The 26,600-nt window shown below is 44.0% G+C and overlaps 1 protein-coding gene across 10 annotated transcripts in view; it reads left to right on the forward strand.

Annotated features, from left to right (window-relative positions):
* Nucleotides 1-26,600, forward strand: part of GRIK1 (glutamate ionotropic receptor kainate type subunit 1) — a 630,706-nt gene that overhangs the window by 504,344 nt on the left and 99,762 nt on the right. For all 10 annotated transcript variants that reach the window (XM_063956430.1, XM_063956421.1, XM_063956422.1 and 7 more), the window contains 3 exons: nucleotides 3,921-4,034; nucleotides 14,569-14,772; nucleotides 18,264-18,487. In XM_063956430.1, coding sequence (XP_063812500.1) covers nucleotides 3,921-4,034; nucleotides 14,569-14,772; nucleotides 18,264-18,487 — 542 coding nt within the window. The remainder of the gene's footprint in view (nucleotides 1-3,920; nucleotides 4,035-14,568; nucleotides 14,773-18,263; nucleotides 18,488-26,600) is intronic.

Below are 26,600 nucleotides of genomic sequence, written 5' to 3' on the forward strand. Positions count from 1 at the left end.
TGTGAGGGAAGGAGAGCGCAGCGTGCGCCTCTCCTGCCCCTCACTCTCCGGCGGCGGTCCGTGAGCCAATCAGAGCTCGCGGACCGGCAGCTAAGGCTGCCGGACCGCAAGCTTTGATTGGCTAACGGACCGGCGCCTAATTGAAGAGACACAGCCGCCGGAGAGTGAGGGGCAGGAGACGCGCACGCTGCGCTCTCCTCCCCTCACAGACAGCAGCAGCGCGGTGAGCAGCACGGGGGAAGGGGGGGACAGACGGTCATGTATATCTGGCACTGGGGACATGTATACCTGGCACTGGGGTCATAGTTGGCACTGGGGAGACATGTATATCTGGCATTGGGGGCATAGCTGGCACTGTGGGGACATATATATGTGGCACTGTGGGGACATATATATGTGGCACTGTGGGGACATATATATCTGGCTCTTGGGAGACATGTATATCTGGCACTGGGGGGCATATATATCTGGCACTGGGAGCATAGCTGGCACTGTGGGGGCATATATATCTGGCACTGGGGGCATATCTGGCACGGGGGCATAGCTGGCACTGGGGGGAAATGTATATCTGGCACTGGGGGCAGTGCTGGCACTGTGTGGGGACACGTATATCTGGCACTGGGGGCAGAGCTGGCACTGTGTGGGGACATGTATATCTGGCACTGGGGGCAGAGCTGACACTGTGTGGGGACACGTATATCTGGCACTGGGGGCAGAGCTGGCACTGTGTGGGGACATGTATATCTGGCACTGGGGGCAGAGCTGACACTGTGTGGGTACACGTATATCTGGCACTGGGGGCATAGCTGGCACTGTGTGGGGACATGTATATCTGGCACTGGGGGCAGAGCTGGCACTGTGTGGGGACATATATATCTGGCACTGGGGGCAGAGCTGACACTGTGTGGGGACACGTATATCTGGCACTGGGGGCATAGCTGGCACTGTGTGGGACATGTATATCTGGCATTGGGGGCATAGCTGGCACTTTGGGGACATATATATCTGGCACTGGGGGGAAATGTATATCTGGCACTGGGGGCATATCTGGCACTGGGGGGAAATGTATATCTGGCACTGGGGGGACATGTATATCTGGCACTGTGAGGCATATATGTATCTGGCACTGTGAGGCATATATGTATCTGGCATTGTGGGGACATATGTGTATGTGGCACTGTGGGGACATATGTTTCTGGCAGTGCGTAGGCACCCATTTTTTGACACTTTTATATGTATGTGGCACTGTACTGGAGAATTATATGTATTTGGCACTGTACAACATGACTAAAAACGGAGTTATGACACAAGGTCATACTCCTGCAAATGTCATAACGAAAGGTGTGCGCACAAAATGGGGTGTGGCTTTGTGAAAACTAGGCCAAGCCCCCATTTTTGCGCACGCGCCTTCGGCGCGCGCATGATACTGGCTCTTGCCCTTGACTACAGATCTTTTCTGGCTCTTTGCCTCTGACTGGTTGGCCACCCCTGTGCTACAGTGTGTACCCAGCTTTAATCAGTCCTGGTTTGTGGCCTACTAAAGGGATTGCCACTGGTGTACAGACTGTGTCTGAGTAGAGTTCTCTGGATGTACAGTGCTGTGTAATAACGTTGCTATATAAATACATGAAAACAACATTGAAAATATAGTGCAAACATTTTCGGACTCCCATTTAGACCTCTCTGCTGCTCTGCAAATTAGATAAAATATCTTTTCAGCCTAAAAGCCCTCTTTGGCAGCCGCCTCCCTTTGCATCTGTGTGCAGCTGGCAAAGCTCAGGTCTTCAAGCTGTTATTTTTGCAACAGTGAACACTGATATTACCTTGTAAAGCCGGCTTCCCGAGCCATCACCAACCGGTTTGTCTGCGGCATTTGGCCCGATGTTTTTTTTGTTTTTTTTTATTTTGCTCTCCGTTATGTGCCAAATTCCAACCCATCCAAATCAGTGATTAAAGATGTGTCTCTTTTTGACTGCAAGACATATGTTTTAATTAATTGCGGTTTTCGTCCACTATACCTCTCCGTATAGGAAAAAAGGAACGATATATAATTTACTGGTATAGAAAAGTACACACAAACACAATCAATCATGTATTTGCTGTGAAATTAAGTAGCAGCTTCTCATCATTCAGGCCAAGACACCGCAGCGCATAATAGGGGAACTCTCTACTGCGGAGATGAAAATGAAATTAAAACTCCCTCGTTAGGTAGATGGGTTTATAAATGCATGGCTGGGCACTGCGTATCCCAAACTGATCATTAATTCTTCACAGTCAATTTCTTACAGGACAAATTGTCCTCTCTGCTTTCCTTGTTGCTGACAATAGAAGGTGATTTATTTAGCAATCTGCAAGAGTAGGTGGGTACTGGTTACATACAGTAATTACAGTCTCTATATAGCAGCCTGGTCCTCAGGATCTAGCAGGGGTAGAGTACAGAAGCTGTAGCTTTCCCGGCAGTAATGAGAAGAGAATCAAATTGGGCATGCTGGGATGTGCAGTTCTACCATAGCTGGAGAGATGCAGGTTGGGTAAATATAATTCTGCCATGTTAGGAAACAAAGTCAGCATTAGCAAGAATTTATTTAGCAGGTTATTCCGCGTAGGGCGTTATGTGATAACGTAGCGGGAAGGGCAGTCATGTGCTATAAACCATGGTAAGCAATCAGGATAAGAGACAGTCCAGTACTCAGGCTAAAAAGAACTTATGTATGACTGGGTGGTATGGGATATACCATGTGCTCTACTTACACTATCTGAATAACAAAGAACATAGGTGGTCATTCCGAGTAGTTCGCTCGCTGGCAGTTTTTAGCAGCCGTGCAAACGCTAGGCCGCCGCCCTCTTGGAGTGTATCTTAGCTTAGCACAAGTGCGGACGAAAGGATCGCAGAGCGGCTACAAAAAAAAAAGATTGTGCAGTTTCTGAGCAGCTCCAGACCTACTCCAACCTTGCGATCACTTCAGACTATTTAGTTCCTGTTTTGACGTCATGAACACGCCCTTCGTTCGGCCAGCCACTCCTACGTTTCCCAAGGCACACCTGCGTTTGTATCTGACACGCCTGCGTTTTCTCACACACTCCCCGAAAATGGTCAGTTACCTCCCAGAAATGCCCACTTCATGTCAATCACTCTGCGGCGAGCAGTGCGACTGAAAAGCATCGCTAGACCTTGTGTGAAACTACTTCGGCTGTTGTGAAAGTACGTCGCGTGTGCACATTGCGCCTCATACGCATGCGCAGAAGTGGCGTTTTTTTGCCTGATCGCTGCGCAGCGACCGAAAACAGCTAGCGAACAACTCGGAATGACCACCATAGTGTCGTCGTGGTTATAGCCCTGCTATTTCCAATATACATTGTATACTCTGTGAACATTATATATGTGTGTGTGCAGTTATATAGTGTGTATATATATATATATATATGTGTGTGTGTGTGTGTGTGTGTGTGTGTGTGTGTGTGTGTGTGTGTGTGTGTATATATATATATATATATATATATCATAGATTGTAAGCTTGCGAGCAGGGCCCTCCTACCTCTATGTCTGTTTGGTTTTACCCAGTTTTGTCTTGTAATTGTGTCCAGTTGTAAAGCGCAACGGAATTTGCTGCGCTATATAAGAAACTGTTAATATATATATATATATATATATATATATATATATAGTGTTTATAATATATATATATATACTGTATGTGTTTGTATGTGTTTATCTATGTGTGTTTGTATACTGTATATCTGTGTTTGTACAGTATATGTGTATACAGTATATATATATATATTTTATGTGTGTGTGTGTGTGTGTGTGTGTGTGTGTGTGTGTGTGTGTGTGTAGGTGTGTTAGTGACTCATTTGGCTCTATGTAAAGAAGGAGAACACTGAAGAGTAATAAGGTAATGTCTGTATTTTGTGTTACTTAGATTGGAGTGTGGAATTCAAACATTGGACTTAATATGACGGACAACTTGAAGGACAAATCCACCAATATAACAGACTCCCTTGCCAACCGGACGCTCATAGTTACCACCATCTTGGTAAGTCCCTGGTTACAGATTAATGCATAAGAATCTTAAAAAAAAATCATTTATGAGTACAGATATGTGCAGGGGTTTTGAGAATAAAGGAAATAATCCAGCAGGAATGGTGTCTTGATAATGTTCTTGGTTATTCTCAGCAGAATCACTTATTTTAGTGTTTATTTTAGGGGTTTTCTGTGGGAAAAAAAAGAACTGTGGGGTCTGTTCCCCATGTCACCATATGGTAAACGAGATTTAGGGGGACATTTTCTAAGCAGTGATAAGAGCGGAGAAGTGAGCCAGTGGAGAAGTTACCCATGGCAACCAATTAGCACTGAAGTAACATCTATAATTTGTATACTATAAAATTATACAGAGCTGCTGATTGGTTGATGGGGCAACTTCTCCACTGGCTCACTTCTCCGCTCTTATCACTGCTTAGTAAATGTCCCCCTAAATATTGATAGCTTACTCAACAGTGCCACCTGCTGGTTGATCAACAGTAATGCTAAATAATAGTTGGCGGAGATGGTTCAAGTTGCCCATAGTAACCAGTTGGCTTCAAGGTAACATTTATCAACTACATTCTATAAAAGGACAGATAATAGCTGGTTGGCTGCCACTCTTTACACCACTTGATACATCTCCTCCAGAGTCTGTATTGATGATCTATGAGTGCTGCAGAATCTAAAGCATCACTAGAAGTGACAGCCAGGTTCTGATTGGAGGACTGCCGCTGTCTGCCCAATCAGGAGTCAGATATCACTTTTAGCCTTATATTATTTTACTTCTTTCTAAGATGCTGATAGGTGATTACAAAAGCTGGACAATTAGAGACCGCCCTAATTCTACAGTATCTGCCTGGGCTGCCTTCTGCACATAAGGCAGGGCTGTTTTTAGGGACGAGCAAACACTGGAATCACATGGGGTGCCCTGATCCCAGCCTGCAGGCTGCCTGGCTGAAGGTGTGGGTGGGTCTGCGATGCGACTAGCTGGTATTTCTCCAGGCAGCGCTGTCCAAGAATCCCTCGGCGGTGCGGGTTAGGGCCAGACCTCTGTACTCAGTCACACAGGGGTAGATGTATGAAGCAGAGAAAAGTGCTGAGAAGTTGCCCATTGTAACCAATCAGCTGCTACCTATAATTGTATAGGATGCACTTAATAAATGCTACCTCAAAGCTGATTGGTTGCCGTGGGCAACTTCTCCACTGGCTCACTTCCCTACTCTATCCACTGCTTGATGCATTTCCCCCACAGTGCACCTGCTTGTGTGTCTTCTGCTCCAGCGGTGTGAGGGTGTCGGTGTATGAGGCTCTGGCCACGACTCAGACTTCCTCTCTGACACAGCTTCATTGAAGTCACTCACCGCAGGTAGTACATAGGGCCAACAAATCAGATTCTCCAAAAAAAGGGCAACTAATAGGATTAAAAAAGAGAGTATTGGAGGTAACAAGGGAAAAATATAAGATCATTTCTATTGTTAAAATGAGAAGGGACTGAATATTCAATAATTAGATACAGGGAATGAAAAATAGTAATGCGACGCTATGATATAGCGGGAGTAGAGTCACAATGACACAGATTGTGGCCTCACACCCCCAACAGTCACCTCACCTCCCCCATGGACATACCCAATCCAGATCCCCCCCAGACCGGCCCATCAGGCCAACGCCCCTTCTGGCATTTGGCACAAGTATCAGATGGCCGGTCCGAGCCCTTGGATCCCCCGAAGGTCAGCGCAAGACATTATGTGCAGGGCCGCATCTAGACTTTGTTGCGCCCCGGGTGAAAAATAGGGGCGTGGCTTCACGGAGAAGGGGCGTGGTCAATTCTGCCCCCTGTGGAGTTGTGCCCCGTAGTTGCGCCGTGCCCCCAGTACTGTGTCATCTGTAGAGTTGTGCCTCCTAGTTGCGTCGCTTAAAAAATAAAATAATAATAATACTTACAATCCCCGCTCCTGCTTCCTGACCGCTGCTGCCCTCCGTCTCCGGCCGCCGGCGCCGCTCCTCTTATCTATGGGAGAGACGTCATGACGTCTATCCCATAGCACCGCATAGACACTAGAGGTCAATTATCATTCCTGGCGTCTATGTGCCGCTCCCACAATGCAGTGCAGTGCGCGATTACTTCATCGTGCACCACATCTACCAAGCACCGGGGGGCACCAGTAGCGGATCTTGCCACGGTGGCGGCGCCCTCCGGAAAGCGGCACCCCGGACAAAAATCCTGCGTGCCCATAGCAAGACCCGCTACTGATTATGTGTATAACTAGATCTGCAGTCTGTAGTTGCCAGGTTTTGATTCTTATTTACAAAAACAATAATGCTGAGAGTAGCGAGACGTGGCAGCGTTATAACTGTGTAATTACAGTACGATTAATGTAATGTGCTCCTCTCAGTAATGTTTCCTGATTATTATTGTCGTACATGAAAGCTTTACCTCACAGCAGAGGAGAGGCGCCGGGTAAGAGAATGAAGGGTTAATATGCTGGACTTATAGCTTATGATAGCAGCTTTGTATATCCTTGCAGGAAAATCCAGTTATAAGCTAAATTAACTAATGTCGTTTATATTGTTTTGTGCAATGGGAATTATTGATTTGATACAGTGCATTAAATTAAGAAATAATAATGACTGGCAGCTTCCTGAAGGCCGGGGAAAGCCACCAATCAGAGCACAGCACACACATGGTCAGTCCGCTGACATTGGATAGTGTCACAGCTGGTGAGATATCTGAGAGGTTTTCATTGTAATGCAAACATATATTCAGAATTTACAGAACAGTAACATAGTACATGAGAAAATATATTTTATTATTTTATTTTATATACTGTACTGTCAAAGGCTATTGCATTCCCCCATGTATGCTTAAACTGTTACATTAATACCCCTTTTCCACTGCCGCAATAATCTAGGTTATTGCTGGGTCTACCCGGGTGGCGGCAGATGGTTTCCCACCATCGATGGTACAGAACCATCCCCGATGGGTTTTTTTTTTTTTTTTTTAAAACAACGATTTCTTTATTATTTTAAGAAATTGGCATGACAGCGTATACAAGTACAAAGGGTACACCGATGAAGACATTGCAAGTAAATAGGTATAACAATATATCAGTTTTGACAGGGAAGAAGTGTAGATCCCACCTAAGGGAGTCAAAGGTAAAAGACAGAGGAAGTATAGTAACTAAACATATCCATCAATATATGGTAAAACTTTTCCTATGTGGAAGGGATATTTGACCAGAATGGACCCATCATTCGTAGTAAAACTAACGAACGTGTAGAAGTCTGGAAACATATCCCTTTGTAAATAATCGTGTCTAACTGAGCTTAGTTATAAAAGCCCACATCGCTGTTCCCAGCCCAAAAAAAAAGAAAACACATAGAGAAGTAAAATAAAAATAAAATAAAATAAATAAAGCAAAATAAGAGTAAGAGCTAGTAACAGATAAATTATTATCAGAGTAAAATTACAAACCAGGATATGGGGAGGGGTTGGAAGGGGGGTAGGGGGGAGTAGATATTCGCGACATCAGGTAGTTATCTTTAAGAGAGCTCTCTGTTAGACCTGAACCTAGACCGATACCAAACATATTATCATATTGGGTAGCATCCGTCGGGGGATTGAAGGATTAGGTCACGTGGCTGTATCTAAGTGAGGTTACGTAAGAGTTGCCATTCTGTGTTTTCGAAAATTGCCACAATGGTGTTTTGAGTGGAGAGATCTAAAGAAGAGATAAAAGATTCCCATTTCGAATGAAATTTCTCTACATTCTTATTTAAATCTGGGAAGGTATCTCTCCTATCAAAATACATTAATTGAAGCAATTTTTGTCTGACTTCCAATATGGATGGAGCAGTCTTGGATATCCAATGAACCAAGATGATCTTCTTGCCTACTGTGATTATAATCGATAGTAAAGGCAAAATGAATGGTTTACGAGTACCTAGGGTCCAACCCCTAAAATCAGCTAAAAGACAAGCAGAGGGATTTGGTAGGAGGTGGAGATTGAACAGAGAGTTTATGTAATTAATTAATTTGCACCAGAAGCGTTTGATCTTCCCACAAGTCCACATACAATGGAAGAAATCTGCTTTAGAGGCGCAGCATTTAAGACAGGAGCCATCATTTTCAGGGAACATGCGAGCCCTCTGAAACGGAGAAACATATGCTCTGTGTAGAGTTTTTAAATGTACTTCTTGTAAATATGAGGATTTCAAATGCTTCAGCGTGGTTTCGAAATGAATTACAATATCATCGGAAGTGTGTATTGTCCCTATATCAGATTGCCATGCTTTCAAAAGCTTAGACCATGCCAATGATGTAGAATCAGGGGAAAGAAGAGAATAAAGCATTTTAATATGGTAAGGCCTAGATTTTAGAGCCTTAAATAAACTGTTTAGAGGATCCGTAGAAAGAACAAAGCGCGTGGAGGGAGTCAGGGACAATGCATAGTGTCTAGATTGTAAATACATAAAGAAGTTCCGATCAGAAAGTTGGTATGTAAGTTTTAGTTCTGAATAGGGGAGCAGGAGGCCTCCTGGGTCAAAGATTGTGAAGTTAAAAATAGACCTTTCTGTTTCCAGTTCAGATATTCAGCATTTGTCAGTGAGGGAGGGAATGAGGGGTTTCCCCATAGTGGGACATAAGGAGATGAGAGGTGATTTCTGAGTAATTTTTTGTTAATGGACTTCCATGCCAAATAAACATCGTGAAACATTATGTTCTGTAAGATGGTGGGTGGGATGTCTCTTTGTTTAGAGTGAAGTAAGGCACTGGGAGCAAATGGAGAGAAGATGGCGCAATCCAATGCTAGGTCAGTGTAAGTGGAAGAATTCAATAACCAATCATTAATAACCCTGAATTGGACCGAGAGGAAGTATCTATGGAGATTGGGAGCATTCATTCCTCCTTTGGAGCGGGGAGATTGAAGTTTGTCTAGAGCAATTCTAGAGCGTTTTTGCTTCCATAAGAAGCGAGAAGTAAGACTGTCAAATTTAGAGAAGTCTGATTTGGAGAGTCCAATAGGGAGCATTTGCAGGGCATAGAAAATTTTCGGAAAAATAATACTTTTAACAATTGCTAGACGGCCAAGGAGGGAAAGGGGAAGGTTCATCCAGGACTCATATAGGGTCGATATCTTCGTTAGGATTGGGGAAAAGTTCAGTTTATATAAGGAAGAGAGGTCAGAGGGAATGTGGACACCCAGGTATTTAATACTGTCAACTTTAGTAAAATGGGATTGCTTTAAGAAAGAGGGAGGGTTGGTCAGTCGGGGACTAGATAAAGTAAGTAGTTCAGACTTGGCAATGTTAATTCTGAAGCCCGCCACACTCCCAAAAGAATGTATCAGAGACATTGCGTTGGGGATTGTGGTTTCAGGTCGGGACAGAAATAGTAACATATCATCGGCGAAAAGAGCCGTCTTTAAAACAACATCACCAATTCGAACGCCTTCAATCAGTGAAGAGTTGCGGATAGAAACCACCAGGGGTTCAATTGCCAGCGCAAACAGCAAGGGAGAGAGTGGACATCCCTGCCTTGTGCCTTTATGTATGGTGAACGGAGTAGAGGAGTAACCATTACATATGAGTTGGGATTTTGGGGAGGTATATAAGGTTTTTAGTAGCAAGATAAATGAGGGAGGGTAACCAAATTTCTCTAGAGTCAAAAATAGATGAGGCCATGTTATAAGGTCAAAGGCCTTTTCTGCATCTAAAGTTAAAACTACATTGTGAGGGGAATCTCGAGTGTCAGTAACCAACAAATGTTGAATTGTAGCCAACACCCGTCTAACATTCCGGACAGAGTGACGTCCACAAATGAAACCTGTTTGATCAGGGTGTATGACATGTGGTAGAGAGAACTTCAATCTGTCGGCCAGGATTTTTGTTAAAATTTTGTAATCTAAATTTAGGAGGGAAATGGGACGGTATGATGCGGGGCTAGAAAGGTCTTTACCTTGTTTTGGGAGTACCTTGATGATGGCCGAATTAAAGTGAAGAGGAATCGTATTAGTGGCTATTATATGATTGTAGAAGGCAGTCAGATATGTGGCTATTCTTGGGGCTAGGTGTTTATAAAATTCTCCTGACAATCCGTCGGGACCAGGGGCCTTGGAGGGTTTTAATTTAGAAATCACCTGTTGAACTTCTTCACAAGTAATCGGGGACATCAAAGATGGAAAATCATCTGTTGAAAATTGTGGGAGATCTGGGAATTCCCAAGCCGAAGATAGGGATTGAGTGGCGAAAGGAGAAGAGGTTAAGGTAGGATGGGGAGAATACAGTTTTTCATAGTATACTTTCATTATATCTGATATTTGTTGAGGATCTGTGGTAAATGTTCCTTCAGCCGTCAATAGCGGGTGTACTGTCATGGGAGTGAAAGTGCCTTTTAAGAGATTCGTGAGCATTTTGCCCGTTTTATTGCCAAATTTGTGGAATTTATAGTCAATTTTAAATTTGTATTTATCGCCCATAGATGTTAATAGTTCATTAAAGTGCAATTTTTGTGTGAGATAGACGTGTTTATTAGCAGGGGATGGAGTCAGAGTATAGGACTGGTATGCATTTGTAAGGGCTTGTTGAGCAGATATATAGGACTGTGCATATTTTCTTTTAAGTGCTGAGGTATAAGAGAGAATTTCCCCACGTAACACCGCCTTAGAGGCCAACCAAAAGAGGGACGGGTCAGATTCTGCATGAGACTCATTATTATGAGAGTAATTATCCCAGGCAGCATCCAACATATCACCAAACCTGGAGGACGTCATCAAGTGAGATGGAAATCTCCATTGGGGGGGAGTTCTGTATGCAGGTCTTATGAGTAATGAGAACCAAATCAGGGCATGGTCAGAAATCGCTATTGATTCAATATCTGAGTCCGTGACATTTGGGAACAATTGGTGGGAAATAAAAGTGTAATCAATACGTGACAGAGTACCGTGTGCAGCGGAAAGGCAGGTATAATTCTTATCCGTCGGGTGCAGGGCTCTCCAAATATCTACTAAAGTTAGAGACGAACATAGGTGCGAGATACCTATTTTGGTGGGGTGAGGGGGGGCTCCAGAGGAGTATGAGCGGTCTAAATGGGGAGAAGTGATCAAGTTGAAATCCCCACACATTACTAGGTTATTATGGGCATGAGGAATGAGTTTAGAAATCAACTGTTGGAAAAATGCTTTGCTGTAAGCGTTGGGTGTGTATACATTGCAAAAGGTGTATGGGATATTATATAAAGTGAGTTCGACAAGGAGAAATCTACCATCAGGGTCTGCATCAACTCGTGTCACCTCAACTGGTATATTGCGTTTAGCAAGTATAACTACTCCACGTGCTTTGGAGGTAAATGGTGCGTCCGCAATCAGGGACCACTGAAGCATTTGAAGTTTAAGCGTTTCTATATGAGTGAGATGTGATTCTTGTAGGAAGATAATATCTATATTTTGTTTGTTCAAATAGTGAAGGATTTTACGTCTCTTCTGCGGAGAATTTATACCCCCAACATTAAGGGAGCCTATTGTGATTTCAGTCATTCAGGATATAAAACTTAGTAATAATGAGTAGTTGAGAGCAATCAGTAATCGAAGAACTAGTACATGCATATCTACATGGAATGGGGAGAGGAGGGGGAGGGACATAGGTAAAACAAAACAAGATGAAGGCAAACCAAAACAGGCAATGAATGATGTCTGTATAATACAGACCGAAATCCGGTAAACAAATTGTTAATAACATTAATCACTAGTACTGTGGAGTGTCGACATAGTGCTCCTGCCGGCAACACCACTATGTATCATTAGTTATATGCATAGAGACCAATAATTAAAGGGCCGTGGCCATAACATCGAAATTATAAAAGAACATTTATGTCAGGCTTGTGTGTATAAACATAAAGCAGCAGCCAACTATAATAGGGGCAAAATGCAGGTATGTTATATTATCATTAAGGCAGACAGATTCCTTCTAGATATAGTCCTGCAATACAAAAAAAAAAAAAAAAAAGGAAAAATGTGACAATAGAACTGCGTCGTGGGCAACTAGCGCTTGCCACATCGCAGTGGAAAATCTGTCCTGCAGTGAGTCGTGCAATTGGGAAATCTCAAATCGACCATCTATCATGAACTTCGTCAGGGAAAGTAGATTTATGTAGAAGAAGTTAGGGGAGGAGTGTCTGAGATGTCCTCTTGAATTCCTGAGGCTTCATCATGAAGATAGGCCATGGCATCATCAGGAGAGGTAAAATCCATTGGTTTATCTCCCCCATAAATTCTGAGCTTTGCAGGGTACATCAATGAAAATTTACGTTTGTCCTGAACTAATTTAGAGCACACTGGATTAAAAGCTTTTCTAGCCCTGGTCAGCTCAGCAGAGAAATCCTGGAATATAAACAAACGAGAGTTTTCCCACATCACCGACCTCTGCTTACGGGAGGCTGTCCAGAAAGCAGTCTTGTGCAGATAATTAAGACAGCGAAATAGCGTGACCCGCGGACGGCTGTCGGGGGTGCGTGGGGGGGGGCCCACTCTGTGTACCCTCTCAATTACGAGATCCTTGCAGGTGTCAGAGATATCTAAAAGGGACGGCAGGGTGGTCTGTACAAATGTAGCTAGATCAGCACCTTTGATAGACTCAGGCAGGCCCACTAATCTAATATTGTTCCGCCGCGAGCGATTTTCTGCGTCCTCTAGACGGTTCCATAATTGGTGGTTCTCTTTCTGTAAGCGAAGAATGGAGCACTGAGCTGATGCCATATCATGGCTTAAAACTCCAATCTGATTATCGTGTACAGACACCTTGTGAGTGAGGTGCTGCAGCTGCTGTGTGATGTCAGCAACAGCTTTAGACAGCAAGGGGCCCATCGCGTTTGTAATTGCTGTGACCAGATCAGAATGTGTGATAGGGGCGTCTGGTGGGCGACTGACCTGATGAGGGTCCTTCTGAAATAATTCAGTGGCCGTCTTCTTAGCCGCGGGAGATGCCGGCGGGGTGCTGTTACTCGGCGCCATATTGGGATTGGCGCGCTTCTTCTCCTGTCTGGGCGGCTGCGGGAGGCCAGAGGACTTCGGCGCGGCTCCGGGAGCTAAGTATTTCTCCATATTATAGTGCCCGCTGGTGACACAGTGTGGGGGTCTCTGTTTGGAAGCCGTAAAAACGGCTTTTAAATGCTATGTAGTGTCCCGCTGCACGGAGCGATGCTGAGAGCGCTCCTCACAGCATCAAGCCGGAACCGGAAGTCCCGATGGGTTTTTTTTTTTTCATTTTCTGCCAAATGCCAGGATGGAGCATAGCATAGCACCGCCCCTACACCCACGAAGCCCCGCCCCCACGTTCAGTCAATGAAGAAACAGGGATGACCATCGGCTGCTGAAACCATTGATGGTTATCCATTGCATTTGTTTGCAACCATCGATTGTCACTTGCCATTCCACCATCGGTGGTAAACACACCGATGTCCATCCCTACTGCAGAGCAGTGCGGGGCTGCCGGCAACTGTCTGAAGAGATGCAATGTTACAGGCTGAGGCTGCGCAGCTCCCACTGTGACTGGCTGGCACGCAGGCTGTAGGGAAGGAGGGGGCGGGCACATGGAAGATCAGTGCAGGGATTCGCTATTCATCAGCGGTGCCACCTCCGGGAGCCATCTGCTGCCACTGGATTCTCCTATGAGTGCTGCCTTACTGGTTTCAGCTTTCTTCACCATCCCCTCATCACCTGGGTGCCGGCTTCTGGGCTGTCCTGCATCAAGCCACTCTCCAACTCAGAGGCGTCTTCAGAAATGAGGAGGCCATGCGCTCTTGACTCTGGCCACTAGGGTCACTAGGGGTGCCTGGTGCTGTACTTGAGGGTAGTGCGCACGTGCAGGTCTCTGAGAAAATGGCACGGTAGATATTTTCCCTGTGTGTTTAAGCAAATGATATGTACATATCCCCTTACATCTACCGCCGATTCCCTGACCCAGCCAGAACTGCAGATTGGATCTGCCATTCAGTGGCCATCAATGTTTGGCGATCCAATGGAAAATCTGGAAAATTCCTTATGTTAAAAAACCCTGATCGTTTTCAGTCAGGACTGGGGACACAGGATTTTAAAACTTGTTGAATATTCCCGATTTCCCGACCCAGGCTACGGGGGATCTGGAAAATGTGAAAAATGTCGCAGATGTATGGGTGCCTTTAGACTAAGAGGTCTATGTACTAAGCCTTGAACAGATGTAGGGGCAGATGTATTAAACCTGGAGACAGCATAAGGAAGTGATAAACCAGTGATAAGTGCGAGGTGATAAATACACCAGCCAATCAGCTCCAAACCGTTAATTTACATATTGGAGCTGATTGGCTGGTTTATCACCTTGCACTTATCACTGGTTTATCACTTCCTTATGCCTTCTCCAGGTTAATACATCTGTCCCATAAAGTGGACGGAGATAAAGTACTAACAAACCAGTTTGTAACTGTCATTTTTCAAACGCAGCCTGTGACATGACAGCTATGAGCTGATTGGCTGGTAAGTTAATAAAAACACTCAGCATGTTACTTTTCTCCATTGCAGGAGGATCCGTACGTCATGTACAGAAAGTCCGACAAGCCCTTGTACGGGAATGACAGATTTGAGGGCTACTGCTTGGATTTACTAAAGGAACTCTCTAACATCCTGGGTTTTATCTACGAAGTCAGGCTGGTTGCCGATGGCAAATATGGAGCACAGAACGACAAAGGAGAGTGGAACGGGATGGTCCGGGAGCTCATAGACCATGTAAGAAGCTCCATATATAGGGTGTGACATATACTGTAACAATAACTCACGGATGGAGTGCATTTCTCTACTAACCTCACCTGCTCCACTTTATTATAATGGAAGTTCAGTAGGGTTAGAAGCAGACTGTGTCAACTGTGGTGCAAAATGTACCGCCCCTGCCCCCCCCCCCCTTCCCCATTCCCCCATCCTCCTCTCAGTAGGCTTCTCTGTGCCTTACATAAAGATGCTGTCGCCGGAGACAGCAGCGAATATAACCTCGGGTCGCTGTGCGGTCTGAAAGGTTCACTCCCGAATTCCCGGGTCACCTGACCCGGAAATTCAACCTGGGAATAAAGAGAGGTTATTCCCAGGTTATTACTGGGTCAGGTGCAGTGTGAACGGGTCACCCAGGTCGATGCGACCTGGTACCCGTTCACAGCATAGGGAAAGGCGGCGCAGAGATGATCTCATCTCCCAGCATCGCCGATACCACCGCGGTACCCACCCCCCGATGGCAACCTGGTATATTGCCGGGTCGGGAAACCAGTTCTCAGGATCCAATGCCGGGTCGTACTCGGGAAGGAACCGTTTCCAATTCCCGGGTGCGACCCGGCATTTGCGATCTAAAAGCGGTATCACTAGGAGGTTCCTAAATTGGTATGCGTCATAATACAGATGCCGGGATCCCGACAGGGGCACCATACCGCCGCCGGTATACCGGCGAGGTAGGTGATCCCCATAGAAGGAGAATAGAACCTGTAGCGAGAGTAGCTCACCACCGAGCCTGCAGCATGGCGAAACGCAGCAAGCCCGCAAGAGGCTTAGTTGCCCATGTCCCCCTGCCGGCTTCCCAACGCTCAGGATGCCGATGTCGGCATAGTGACAATCGGCATCCCGGCCCGCTGTATTACAAACCAAAGCCCCTAAATTGTATCTGTTTTTAGCCCATGGAAGTGTATGGCTGTTCCTGGGCAAGGATGGGGGAGGGCTGGGTTAAGGCGGATGGAATTTTGAGCTTGATTATAAACTAGCTGTAAGCATAGGAATACCTTTAGAATGCTCTTACAGTGCCAAACCGCAAGATACAAAGCCCTGAGATTGTATTGTACTTTAGATGGTAAAGGTTATCAGCCACTGAGCGTAAACTGTAGCTCTGCAGTCTTTGCAGCAACAAATATTTCTCCTGAAGAAGTTATTATTCATATTCTTACAATATGTACTTACCAATAATGGCAGAAATGAAATAACATGCAGTCATTCTCCCATTATTTGGTTATCCTTGTTGAGAGGCACTTGGGCCCACACGCGGTCAGTGAAAGCCTTGTTCTGCTGTAGACTATATAAATATCAGAGGGAGCGGAGTAAATACAACAAGCAAAGTGCTCTGATGTTTATACATTTATGGGAGCAAATGCCACAAATATATGGAAATGAGAGATTTGCTGCTCAGTAACACTGACATAGGTGGTCATTCCGAGTTGATCGCTAGCAGAAAATGTTCGCTGCCCAGCAATGGAGCAAAAAAAGGCACTTCTGCGCATGCGTATGCGGCGCAATGCGCACACGCAACGTACTTTCACAACGGCTGATGCAGTTTCACACAAGGTCTAGCGAAGCTTTTCAGTCGCACTGCTGGCCGCAGAGTGATTGACAGGAAGAGGGCGTTTCTGGGTGTTATCTGACAGTTTTCAGGGAGTGTTCGAAAAAACGCAGGTGTGCCAGGAAAAACGCAGGCGTGGCTGGCCGAACGCAGGGCGTGTTCGTGACGTCAAAACAGGAACTGAACAGTCTGAAGTCATCGCAAGCGCTGAGTAGGTCTGAAGCTACTCTGAAACTGCACAAAATAATTTTGTAGCCGCTCTGCGATTCTTTCGTTCGCACTTCTGCTAAGCTAAAATACACTCCCAGTGGGCGGTGGCATAGCGTTTGCACGGCTGCTAAAAACAGCTAGCGAGCGATCAACTCGGAATGACCATTTACCGGTGTAGTGCCGACACCACACCCTGCTATATTGCTGGCAATGTCGGTATATCTTTCTACGATCGCTGCTACCCATTAAACACATTAGCCAAGAACGATGCAATGAAAGTGGCCTTGTCCATAAATCCAGTCAGCGATTGGCAGCTATCTGCTTATGGAGGAGATGTATCAAGCCTTGGAGAGAGATAAAGTGGAGAGCGATAATGAGGGAGATGTATCAAACACTGGAGAGAGATACAGTACCAGCCAATCAGCTTGTAAGTGACATGTTACAGGCTGTGTTTGAAAAATGACAGGAACTGATTGGTTGGTACTTTGGGGGTAATTCAGAGTTGATCACAGAAGCAAATTTGTTAGCAGTTGGGCAAAACCATGTGCACTGCAGGGGGGGGGGGCAGATATAACGTGCAGAGCGAGTTAGATTTGGGTGTGTTATTTTGTTTCTGCGCAGGGTAAATACTGGCTGCTTTATTTTTACACTGCAATTTAGATTTCAGTTTGAACACACCCCACCCAAATCTAACTCTCTCTCTGCACATGTTACATCTGCCCCCTCCAGTGCACATGCTTGATCATTCCGAGTTGTTCGCTCGCTAGCTGCTTTTAGCAGCATTGCACACGCTAGGCCGCCGCCCTCTGGGAGTGTATCTTACCTTAGCAGAATAGCGAACGAAAGATTAGCAGAACTGCTAATAAATATTTTCAAGCAGTTTCTGAGTAGCTCCAGACCTACTCCTAGATTGCGATCACCTTGGTCCGTTTAGTTCCTGGTTTGACGTCACAAACACGCCCTGCGTTTGGCCAACCACTCCCCCGTCTCTCCAGACACTCCCGCGTTTTTGCCTGACACGACTGCGTTTTTTAGCACACTCCCGGAAAACGCTCAGTTACCACCCAGAAACGCCCCTTTCCTGTCAATCACTCACCGATCAGCAGTGCGACTGAAAAGCGTTGCAGGAACACCAGCAAATCTACTAAGTTTTGTGTTAAATAACTTAGTGCATGCGCTCTGCGTACCATGCGCATTTAGCAACAAATCGCAGCATAGCGAAAATCGCCAACGAGCGAACAACTCGGAATGACCACCTTGGTTTTGCCCAACTGCTAACAAATTTGCTGCTGCGATCAACTCTGAACTAGGCCCATTATCTCTGTCCGCTTTATCTCTCCAAAGTTTGAGACATCTCCCCCAAGCATCAGCCAATCAGCTTCGAACTGTCATTTCACAGGCTGCGTTTGAAAAATGACAGGAGCTTATTGGTTGGAACTTTATCTCTCTCCATTTATGGGTCACCTGAGAACCAAGTATCCAGATGTTTTGAGTTTGGTCACTCGTGGCCATATTGGAAACAGAACCTATCACTCACCACTCAGGTTGGGTGAATGGACCAGCTGTAGACACCAGCCTTAAACCAACTTCTATCTGGACCACATTTCCCTATACTAATAATGAGAATGTAGCAGAAGTTAGCAGTGTGCATGATGTGATAAGCACAACGCGGACAACTAACTGAGGGTTCTATTGACAGAAAGCTGACCTGGCTGTGGCTCCGCTCACTATCACCTACGTCCGGGAGAAAGTGATCGATTTCTCCAAGCCATTTATGACACTGGGAATCAGCATCTTATACCGGAAACCCAATGGTACAAATCCTGGAGTCTTCTCTTTCCTCAACCCCCTTTCCCCTGACATCTGGATGTACGTCCTGCTGGCCTGCCTGGGAGTCAGTTGTGTTCTGTTTGTCATTGCAAGGTAATTCGCTAATTGTTCTCTTACCCTCCTCTCTGTACAGATGAAAATTTGCATATTTTAATTTGTTACACATTCTTTTGCAATGTTTGCCATACTTTGTTTTATAATTACAGAGAAAAATAATTGAGGGCTTAGTATGTTTCCCAACTCTACAAGATGATAATTCAGACCTGTTCGCTTGCTGGGTTTTTTTTGCAGTCCTGCGTTTGCATAGTCGCCGCCCATAGGGGAGTGTATTTTCACTTTGCAAGTGTGCGAACGCATGTGTAGCAGAGCTGTACAAACACATTTTGTGCAGTTTCTGAGTAGGTTTGAACTTACTCAGCCGCTGCAAACACTTCAGCCTGACCGGGACCGGAATTGACGTCAGACACCCGCCCTGCAAACGCATGGACACGTCTGCGTTTTTCCAACCGCTCCCAGAAAACGGTCAGTTGCTGCCCACAAACGTCCTCTTCCTGTCAATCTCCTTGCAAACGCCCGTGAGAATGGATCCTTCGCACAAACCAACGCTGAAGGGCGATCCACTTTGTACCCGTGTGATGTGCCTGCGCATTGCGGTGAATACGCATGCGCAATTTAGACCTGATCGCCCGCTGTGTGAAAACGCAGCCTAGCGATCAGGACAGAATTAGGCCCACAGTCCATATTTCAAGTAGAATAAGGTAAAGAACAGGCATAGGGGTCCCACCGGGTGCGGCATGGCAGGACTGATTCCTCTATAACAGGGGGAGAGGAACCGAAAGCACTGAGAAATGATAGACAGCATCTGATTGGTTGCTATGAGCAACATCACCAATTATCCGTTTTAGAAGCTTTAGTAAATTTATTCTATAGTACCTAGAATATGTAATAGAATTACCAACCCAGCGCTAACAAGCCTGGAAGACAGGATAACCCCTGTAATATGGGGAGATTTATCAGACCTTCTAAAAGACCTAGATGTTGCCCATAGCAACCCATTAGAATCTACTATAGTTATCATTTATTCAGTACAGGCTAGAGAGCGATAGCTATAATCTATGGGCAACATCTTCACTTTTCCTTTTTAGGAGAATTTAATAATCGCCCCCATAAGTGAGAATTATTCCCAGATAGTGATCACTGCGGCTGTTTATAAAAGTTGCAGTAGGGGTTACACAGACCTTAAAATAATAATAATAATAATTTGCAATGATGAACTTTGGTCATGTGGTGCATCAGCCAATAGTGAGCCACGTGTCATATCACCTGAGAGTGGTGTTTGGTAAATCGAGTATATGTAAGACCACTGGCATGACGCGTACACTTCTCATATAAGGACAAAGGGGTCTATTCATGAAGCAGTGAAAAGTGTGGAGAAACAGACTGGTGGAGAAGTTGCCCATGGCAACCAATCAGCATGTCCCCTACATTGTATAGAATGTACTTGATAAAGGCTTCCTTCAAAGCTGATTGGTTGCTATGGGCAACTTCTCCACTGGTCCTTTTCTCCACTCTTTTCACTGCTTCATAAATAGACCCCAAAATGTAGAATTATAATGTAATATAAAAATAATAACTAATGGGCCGACTAGATAGTCAAGTGGTTCTTATCTTCCATCAAATTCTATGTTATTAATAATATTAATAATCCACATTTTTTAGTGATTTTCTCTCAGTATTTCATTCAGCAAATAAGAGATACGGTCATTAGGTCGACTACTATTGGTCGACATGGTCATTAGGTCGACATGGAAAAAGGTCGACATGAGGTTTTTTTTTTTTTTTTTTTTAAACCTGTTTTTGACCTTTTTCGTACTTTACGATCCATGGGGGTAATTCCAGGTTGATCGCAGCAGGAATTTAGTTAGCAATTGGGCAAAACCATGTGCACTGCAGGGGAGGCAGATATAACATGTGCAGAGAGAGCTAGATTTGGGTGGGTTATTTTATTTCTGTGCAGGGTAAATACTGGCTGCTTTATTTTTACACTGCAAATTAGATTGCAGATTGAACACACCCCACCCAAATCTAACTCTCTCTGCACATGTTAAATCTGCCTCCCCTGCAGTGCACATGGTTTTGCCCAATTGCTAACTAAATTCCTGCTGCGATCAACTTGGAATTACCCCCCATGTGGGCTACGATTGGGAACGGTAACCTGTGCCAAACACAGCGGTAGCGGAGCGAGGCACCTTGCCCGAAGCATGGTGAGCAAAGCGAGCTACTGTATGCGAGGGGACACGGTGCACTAATTGGGGTTCCCCGTCACTTTACGAAGAAAACGACACCAAAAAATGTTGTAAAAAAATGTTTAAAAAAACAACATGTTGACCTTTTTCCATGTCGACCTAGTGCTTGTCGATCCAATGACCATGTCGACCTAGTGACCATGTTGACCTAATGCATGTCGACCAATAGTGGTCGACCTAATGACTGTCGACCTAAGTCTTGTCGACCTAAGTACCCATACCCAGCAAATAATTATAGTTTTCGTTTTTCAAAATAATCTGAACTTGTATTCGAAAGATATTTTGGGGGAGATTAATCAAAGCTTGGAGAGAGATAAAGTGGAGAGCGATAAACTACCAACCAATCAGCTCTTAACTGTCATTTTTTTTTCCAAACACAGCCTGTAACATGGCAGTTAGGAGCTGATTGGTTGCCAATTTCAAACTCTCCACTTTATCTCTCTCCAAGCTTTAATAAATCTCCATGCAGTGAAAAGTAGGAAAGTTGTAATGTAAAATAACGCATATAAAATGTTTCTCTCAGGCGTTCTATTTCTGTTATTGCTACGTTTCCACAATGACTGCAATATGAAAAACTATACAGAAAGTCACTATTATCTTCTGAGTTGGGTTGACATGATCAAAGTTTTACAATTGTGTCATTTAATGTAGATAATATAAACTGATTTGCAATATGCACTGGTTTATGTGGTAAATAATTGTCTTGGTAAATGTAGTGCAATTTTTATTTTTTAACCTAATAAGCATATAATGCACAAGTGACAATTGTATACTAAGACTCACCTATAAGTGCCTGCCTACAGAGAGTATTAGGTATTAGTACTGATAATCATTGTCTGTGCTGTTATTCACTAGGAACAGTAAGAATACGTACGTATAAAAAATAGAAATAAAAAAAACAAGTAGATAAACATTCCTGTGATCTGTTAGAAAGCCTGCGCTATCTGCCTCCTCCAATTACTTTGTAGAGATTGCACAGGCTGTAGATATAGACGTTCAGTAAAGGAGAGGTACTGTAGGATATATTTATATACAGTATCCCCAAAGCGCGGTGTAACTTTATCAGTCCTTCTAAAGCCTCAGACTGTCCTGGTGTGTCCTTTTTTTCCCCTGCATCATGAACAAAGTGGTCTGAAGGCGTGAATGTTATAAAACAAGGGCCTCATACAGAGATGGGCACAATGCAGATGTGATTCCGCTCACTGTGCAACTGCGAAAATAAGCTAATGAGCCCCTTATGCATAGAGACACCCACTGGCGGCATCTAACATTCGCCGCTTACGTACAAAAGCGGAAACATCAAACGCACAGTTGTCGGCCATGCAGCCAGGGTCAGATTAACAATAGGGCAGATAAAGCTACATCTCCAGGCCTCCACATAAATATAGGCCCATAATCATGACCGCATGATGGTTACCAGCCACCAGCTGGCCACACGGGAAGCCATAAATCTTAAGTACTGTATTAAAAAAAAAAAAATTCAAACTAAATGATGTTCTAATTTTCCGTATTTAAGTAGACAGTGGGGCTGATAGTGTAGGTGGTATAAAAGCACACATGGCTATGGACACACCTACAAAGCATGGGCCACACCCACAAAGCACTGGCCACACCCACAAGCACTGATGACTGCTCCTCTGCTTTTCATACTAGGCCCTTGAACATTTTCAACTCCAGGCCCATGTGACCCTTAATCTGGCCCTGCATGGTACCCCTGCGCAATGTTATGTTGTCTTAGATGGAGGGTCTCGTCTAAGATGCTGGGTCTCCCCAGCTGCAAGTGAATTCTCAGTGGCTGACTTTGGCACGGCCAGAATACGGTCCCGACAGGCGTGTGTGTTTCGAGCCACCCTCGTTACCTCCCCTAAACACTGACTACATGTCACTCGCTTTGTGACTAAACCATAAGTGCGCGCGCTGTTGCTAGTTCATCACAGCGCATGCTCAGTGACAAATAATAGCGCCACTGCATCCAACATCAACTACATCTCTAAGTCAGGGCTTATCTACCAAGTATCACAATTTCAATGGTAAAGTCTGGAGTCCTGCACCATTAGAGGGCTATGGATTTCTCCATATAGTGTTATTAAAACTCCAAGAGAAAACAAGCGCAATATAAATTGGTTATCTAATAATAGAGCACAATACAAAAAAAATCACCGGCCAGTACAATTCTAAAAATAAAAAACAATTGTGCAAATAAAAATAAAAGCCACTAATCCATCATCCAACTTTCAGTTTGCTGTTCCCAATCGGACACTTACTGTGCTTGTGTAATATATACAGTATATATATATATATATATATATATATATATCTATACACACACACACACTAGCTGTTCTACCCATTCTTTGCACGGGAGTTTCTGATTTTCACGGTTGTAAATATAAATGAGTGGTAATAATTTGGTAAATCTATAGAGATGTAAGTTTGAGACATCTGAAGAATACCTAAGTTGAATTTCAGCTTCCTAACATACCTACACTTAATGGAGCCATGGTTCTTTTCATTACCCGAGTAGCGCCTGTAGCAGACACGGTAAAAAGTGACAGGACCATTTTTGTAGTTTATTAAATTCTACACACTGGAGGTGCAATCCAAATTTTGATCCGATTGTCCATTTGGGCGTTATTGTTCACACAACGCAAGCCACGCATCGGTAATGACGTCATTATGCCAACCCCCTGTTCATTCCCTTAGGGGAGGTTTACTAAAATTCTAATTACATAGTTTTCCTATTTCACACCTGAAGAATACTTGTGCTGCCTGGAATATTCTGATCATCTGATTGGTTAAAGGTTTATCTAGTTCCACTTCAAAGCTGAAAACCTATAAACACAAAAGGTATGAAAAATATTAACAATGAAAAAAAAAATCAGAGTCAAACACACCATACATTGGTAGGAATCCGAGCTTGATATAAGCACCATTTGACTTATTACAAAACTGGTTCACAGACACCATCCATAACTCCAGTTTAGTCTGAAAAGTAATTTTTTTCTGCGGAAAAAGCTCTTCTTCTTTTTTTCCATACTTGTCTAACTTTTTTTGTTTTAAAGCATTATCCTGAATACAGCTGCCTTTTGGCAAACACTTTGATAAATAGCACTATCAGATTTAATATGCAGACGAAACCTGCTTGGAGAACTAACGTGACACTTTCTTTTGTATTTAAAAATGCTAAAATCTGTTTCCATTTGCTAAGTATGTTCAAAGTCATCTTTGAATATTTACCTGTTAATTAGTGGATTTATTACAATCTGGTTTCATTACTGCAGCAAAACTAAGCCCCCTGAGTTATAAGAGTTAATAAATGCACAAATTAATCATAGTGTTCAAACAGTAATTAAAATGTATTTGGTATGACATTGACAATTAAAAAGAGTTTTGCAATTATAAATGCCATAGCCGGGTTGTGATAGTACTGCGGGGAGGAGCGGGAAACCTGGCTGGTTCGCCAATTATTACCGAAGCTCAGCGGATTCAGTTTTAGCAGTTCATAGAGAGAAACTTTTTTTTTTTTGTAATTGATTTAATGAATGAATATGTTACCTTAGAATTACGTTTTGACAATCCCTTTAAGTATAGCTGGAAGGCACGTTAGCAACTTCCCCAGGGAAAAAATGCAATTTAATACTACTTTTAAGAAGTCTTCCTATCTCTCATTTGCTGCGTACAGCTGCTCCTCGCCTAACTCTGCTAATTATAATAATGAGTAGTAAAGTGGTCCATGGATAATTTTAGCTATTCATTATCATCCTAATCGTTATAGCAAAATCCCATTGCAGTTGGCTTTATTTTAATGACTATTATTTCATTTTTTTACATATTAACAGTATGCATTTAAATTCAGACTCACAAACACTAGAGATGAGCGGGTTCGGTTTCTTTGAATCCGAACCCGCACGAACTTCACTTTTTTTTTCACGGGTCCGAGCGACTCGGATCTTCCCGCCTTGCTCGGTTAACCCGAGCGCGCCCGAACGTCATCATGACGCTGTCGGATTCTTGCGAGACTCGGATTCTATATAAGGAGCCGCGCGTCGCCGCCATTTTCACACGTGCATTGAGATTGATAGGGAGAGGACGTGGCTGGCGTCCTCTCCATTAGAATAGATTAGAAGAGAGAGAGAGAGAGATTGTGCAGACAGAGTTTACCACAGTGACCAGTGCAGTTGTTGTTAAGTTAACTTTTATTTAATATATCCGTTCTCTGCTATATCCGTTCTCTGCCTGAAAAAAACGATACACAGCAGTCACACAGTGTGACTCAGTCTGTGTGCACTCAGCTCAGCCCAGTGTGCTGCACATCAATGTATAAAAGCTTATAATAATTGTGGGGGAGACTGGGGAGCACTGCAGGTTGTTATAGCAGGAGCCAGGAGTACATAATATTATATTAATTTAAAATTAAACAGTGCACACTTTTGCTGCAGGAGTGCCACTGCCAGTGTGACTAGTGGTGACCAGTGCCTGACCACCAGTATAGTAGTATATTGTTGTATACTATCTCTTTATCAACCAGTCTATATTAGCAACAGACACAGTACAGTGCGGTAGTTCACGGCTGTGGCTACCTCTGTGTCGGCAGTCGGCACTCGGCAGGCAGTCCGTCCATCCATAATTGTATAATTATATACCACCTAACCGTGGTATTTTTTTTTCTTTCTTTATACCGTCGTCATAGTCATACTAGTTGTTACGAGTATACTACTATCTCTTTATCAACCAGTGTACAGTGCGGTAGTTCACGGCTGTGGCTACCTCTGTGTCGGCAGTCGGCAGGCAGTCCGTCCATCCATAATTGTATTATAATATATACCACCTAACCGTGGTTTTTTTTTCATTCTTTATACCGTCATAGTGTCATACTAGTTGTTACGAGTATACTACTATCTCTTTATCAACCAGTGTACAGTGCGGTAGTTCACGGCTGTGGCTACCTCTGTGTCGGCAGTCGGCAGGCAGTCCGTCCATCCATAATTGTATTATAATATATACCACCTAACCGTGGTTTTTTTTTCATTCTTTATACCGTCATAGTCAGTCATACTAGTTGTTACGAGTATACTACTATCTCTTTATCAACCAGTGTACAGTGCGGTAGTTCACGGCTGTGGCTACCTCTGTGTCGGCACTCGGCAGGCAGTCCGTCCATCCATAATTGTATTATAATATATACCACCTAACCGTGGTTTTTTTTTCATTCTTTATACCGTCATAGTGTCATACTAGTTGTTACGAGTATACTACTATCTCTTTATCAACCAGTGTACAGTGCGGTAGTTCACGGCTGTGGCTACCTCTGTGTCGGCAGTCGGCAGGCAGTCCGTCCATCCATAATTGTATTATAATATATACCACCTAACCGTGGTTTTTTTTTCATTCTTTATACCGTCATAGTGTCATACTAGTTGTTACGAGTATACTACTATCTCTTTATCAACCAGTGTACAGTGCGGTAGTTCACGGCTGTGGCTACCTCTGTGTCGGAACTCGGCAGGCAGTCCGTCCATCCATAATTGTATTATTATAATATATACCACCTAACCGTGGTTTTTTTTTCATTCTTTATACCGTCATAGTGTCATACTAGTTGTTACGAGTATACTACTATCTCTTTATCAACCAGTGTACAGTGCGGTAGTTCACGGCTGTGGCTACCTCTGTGTCGGCAGTCGGCAGGCAGTCCGTCCATCCATAATTGTATTATAATATATACCACCTAACCGTGGTTTTTTTTTCATTCTTTATACCGTCATAGTGTCATACTAGTTGTTACGAGTATACTACTATCTCTTTATCAACCAGTGTACAGTGCGGTAGTTCACGGCTGTGGCTACCTCTGTGTCGGCAGTCGGCAGGCAGTCCGTCCATCCATAATTGTATTATAATAT

This window comes from Pseudophryne corroboree, chromosome 2 (genome assembly GCF_028390025.1).
Source record: "Pseudophryne corroboree isolate aPseCor3 chromosome 2, aPseCor3.hap2, whole genome shotgun sequence".
Classification (NCBI taxonomy): domain Eukaryota; kingdom Metazoa; phylum Chordata; class Amphibia; order Anura; family Myobatrachidae; genus Pseudophryne; species Pseudophryne corroboree.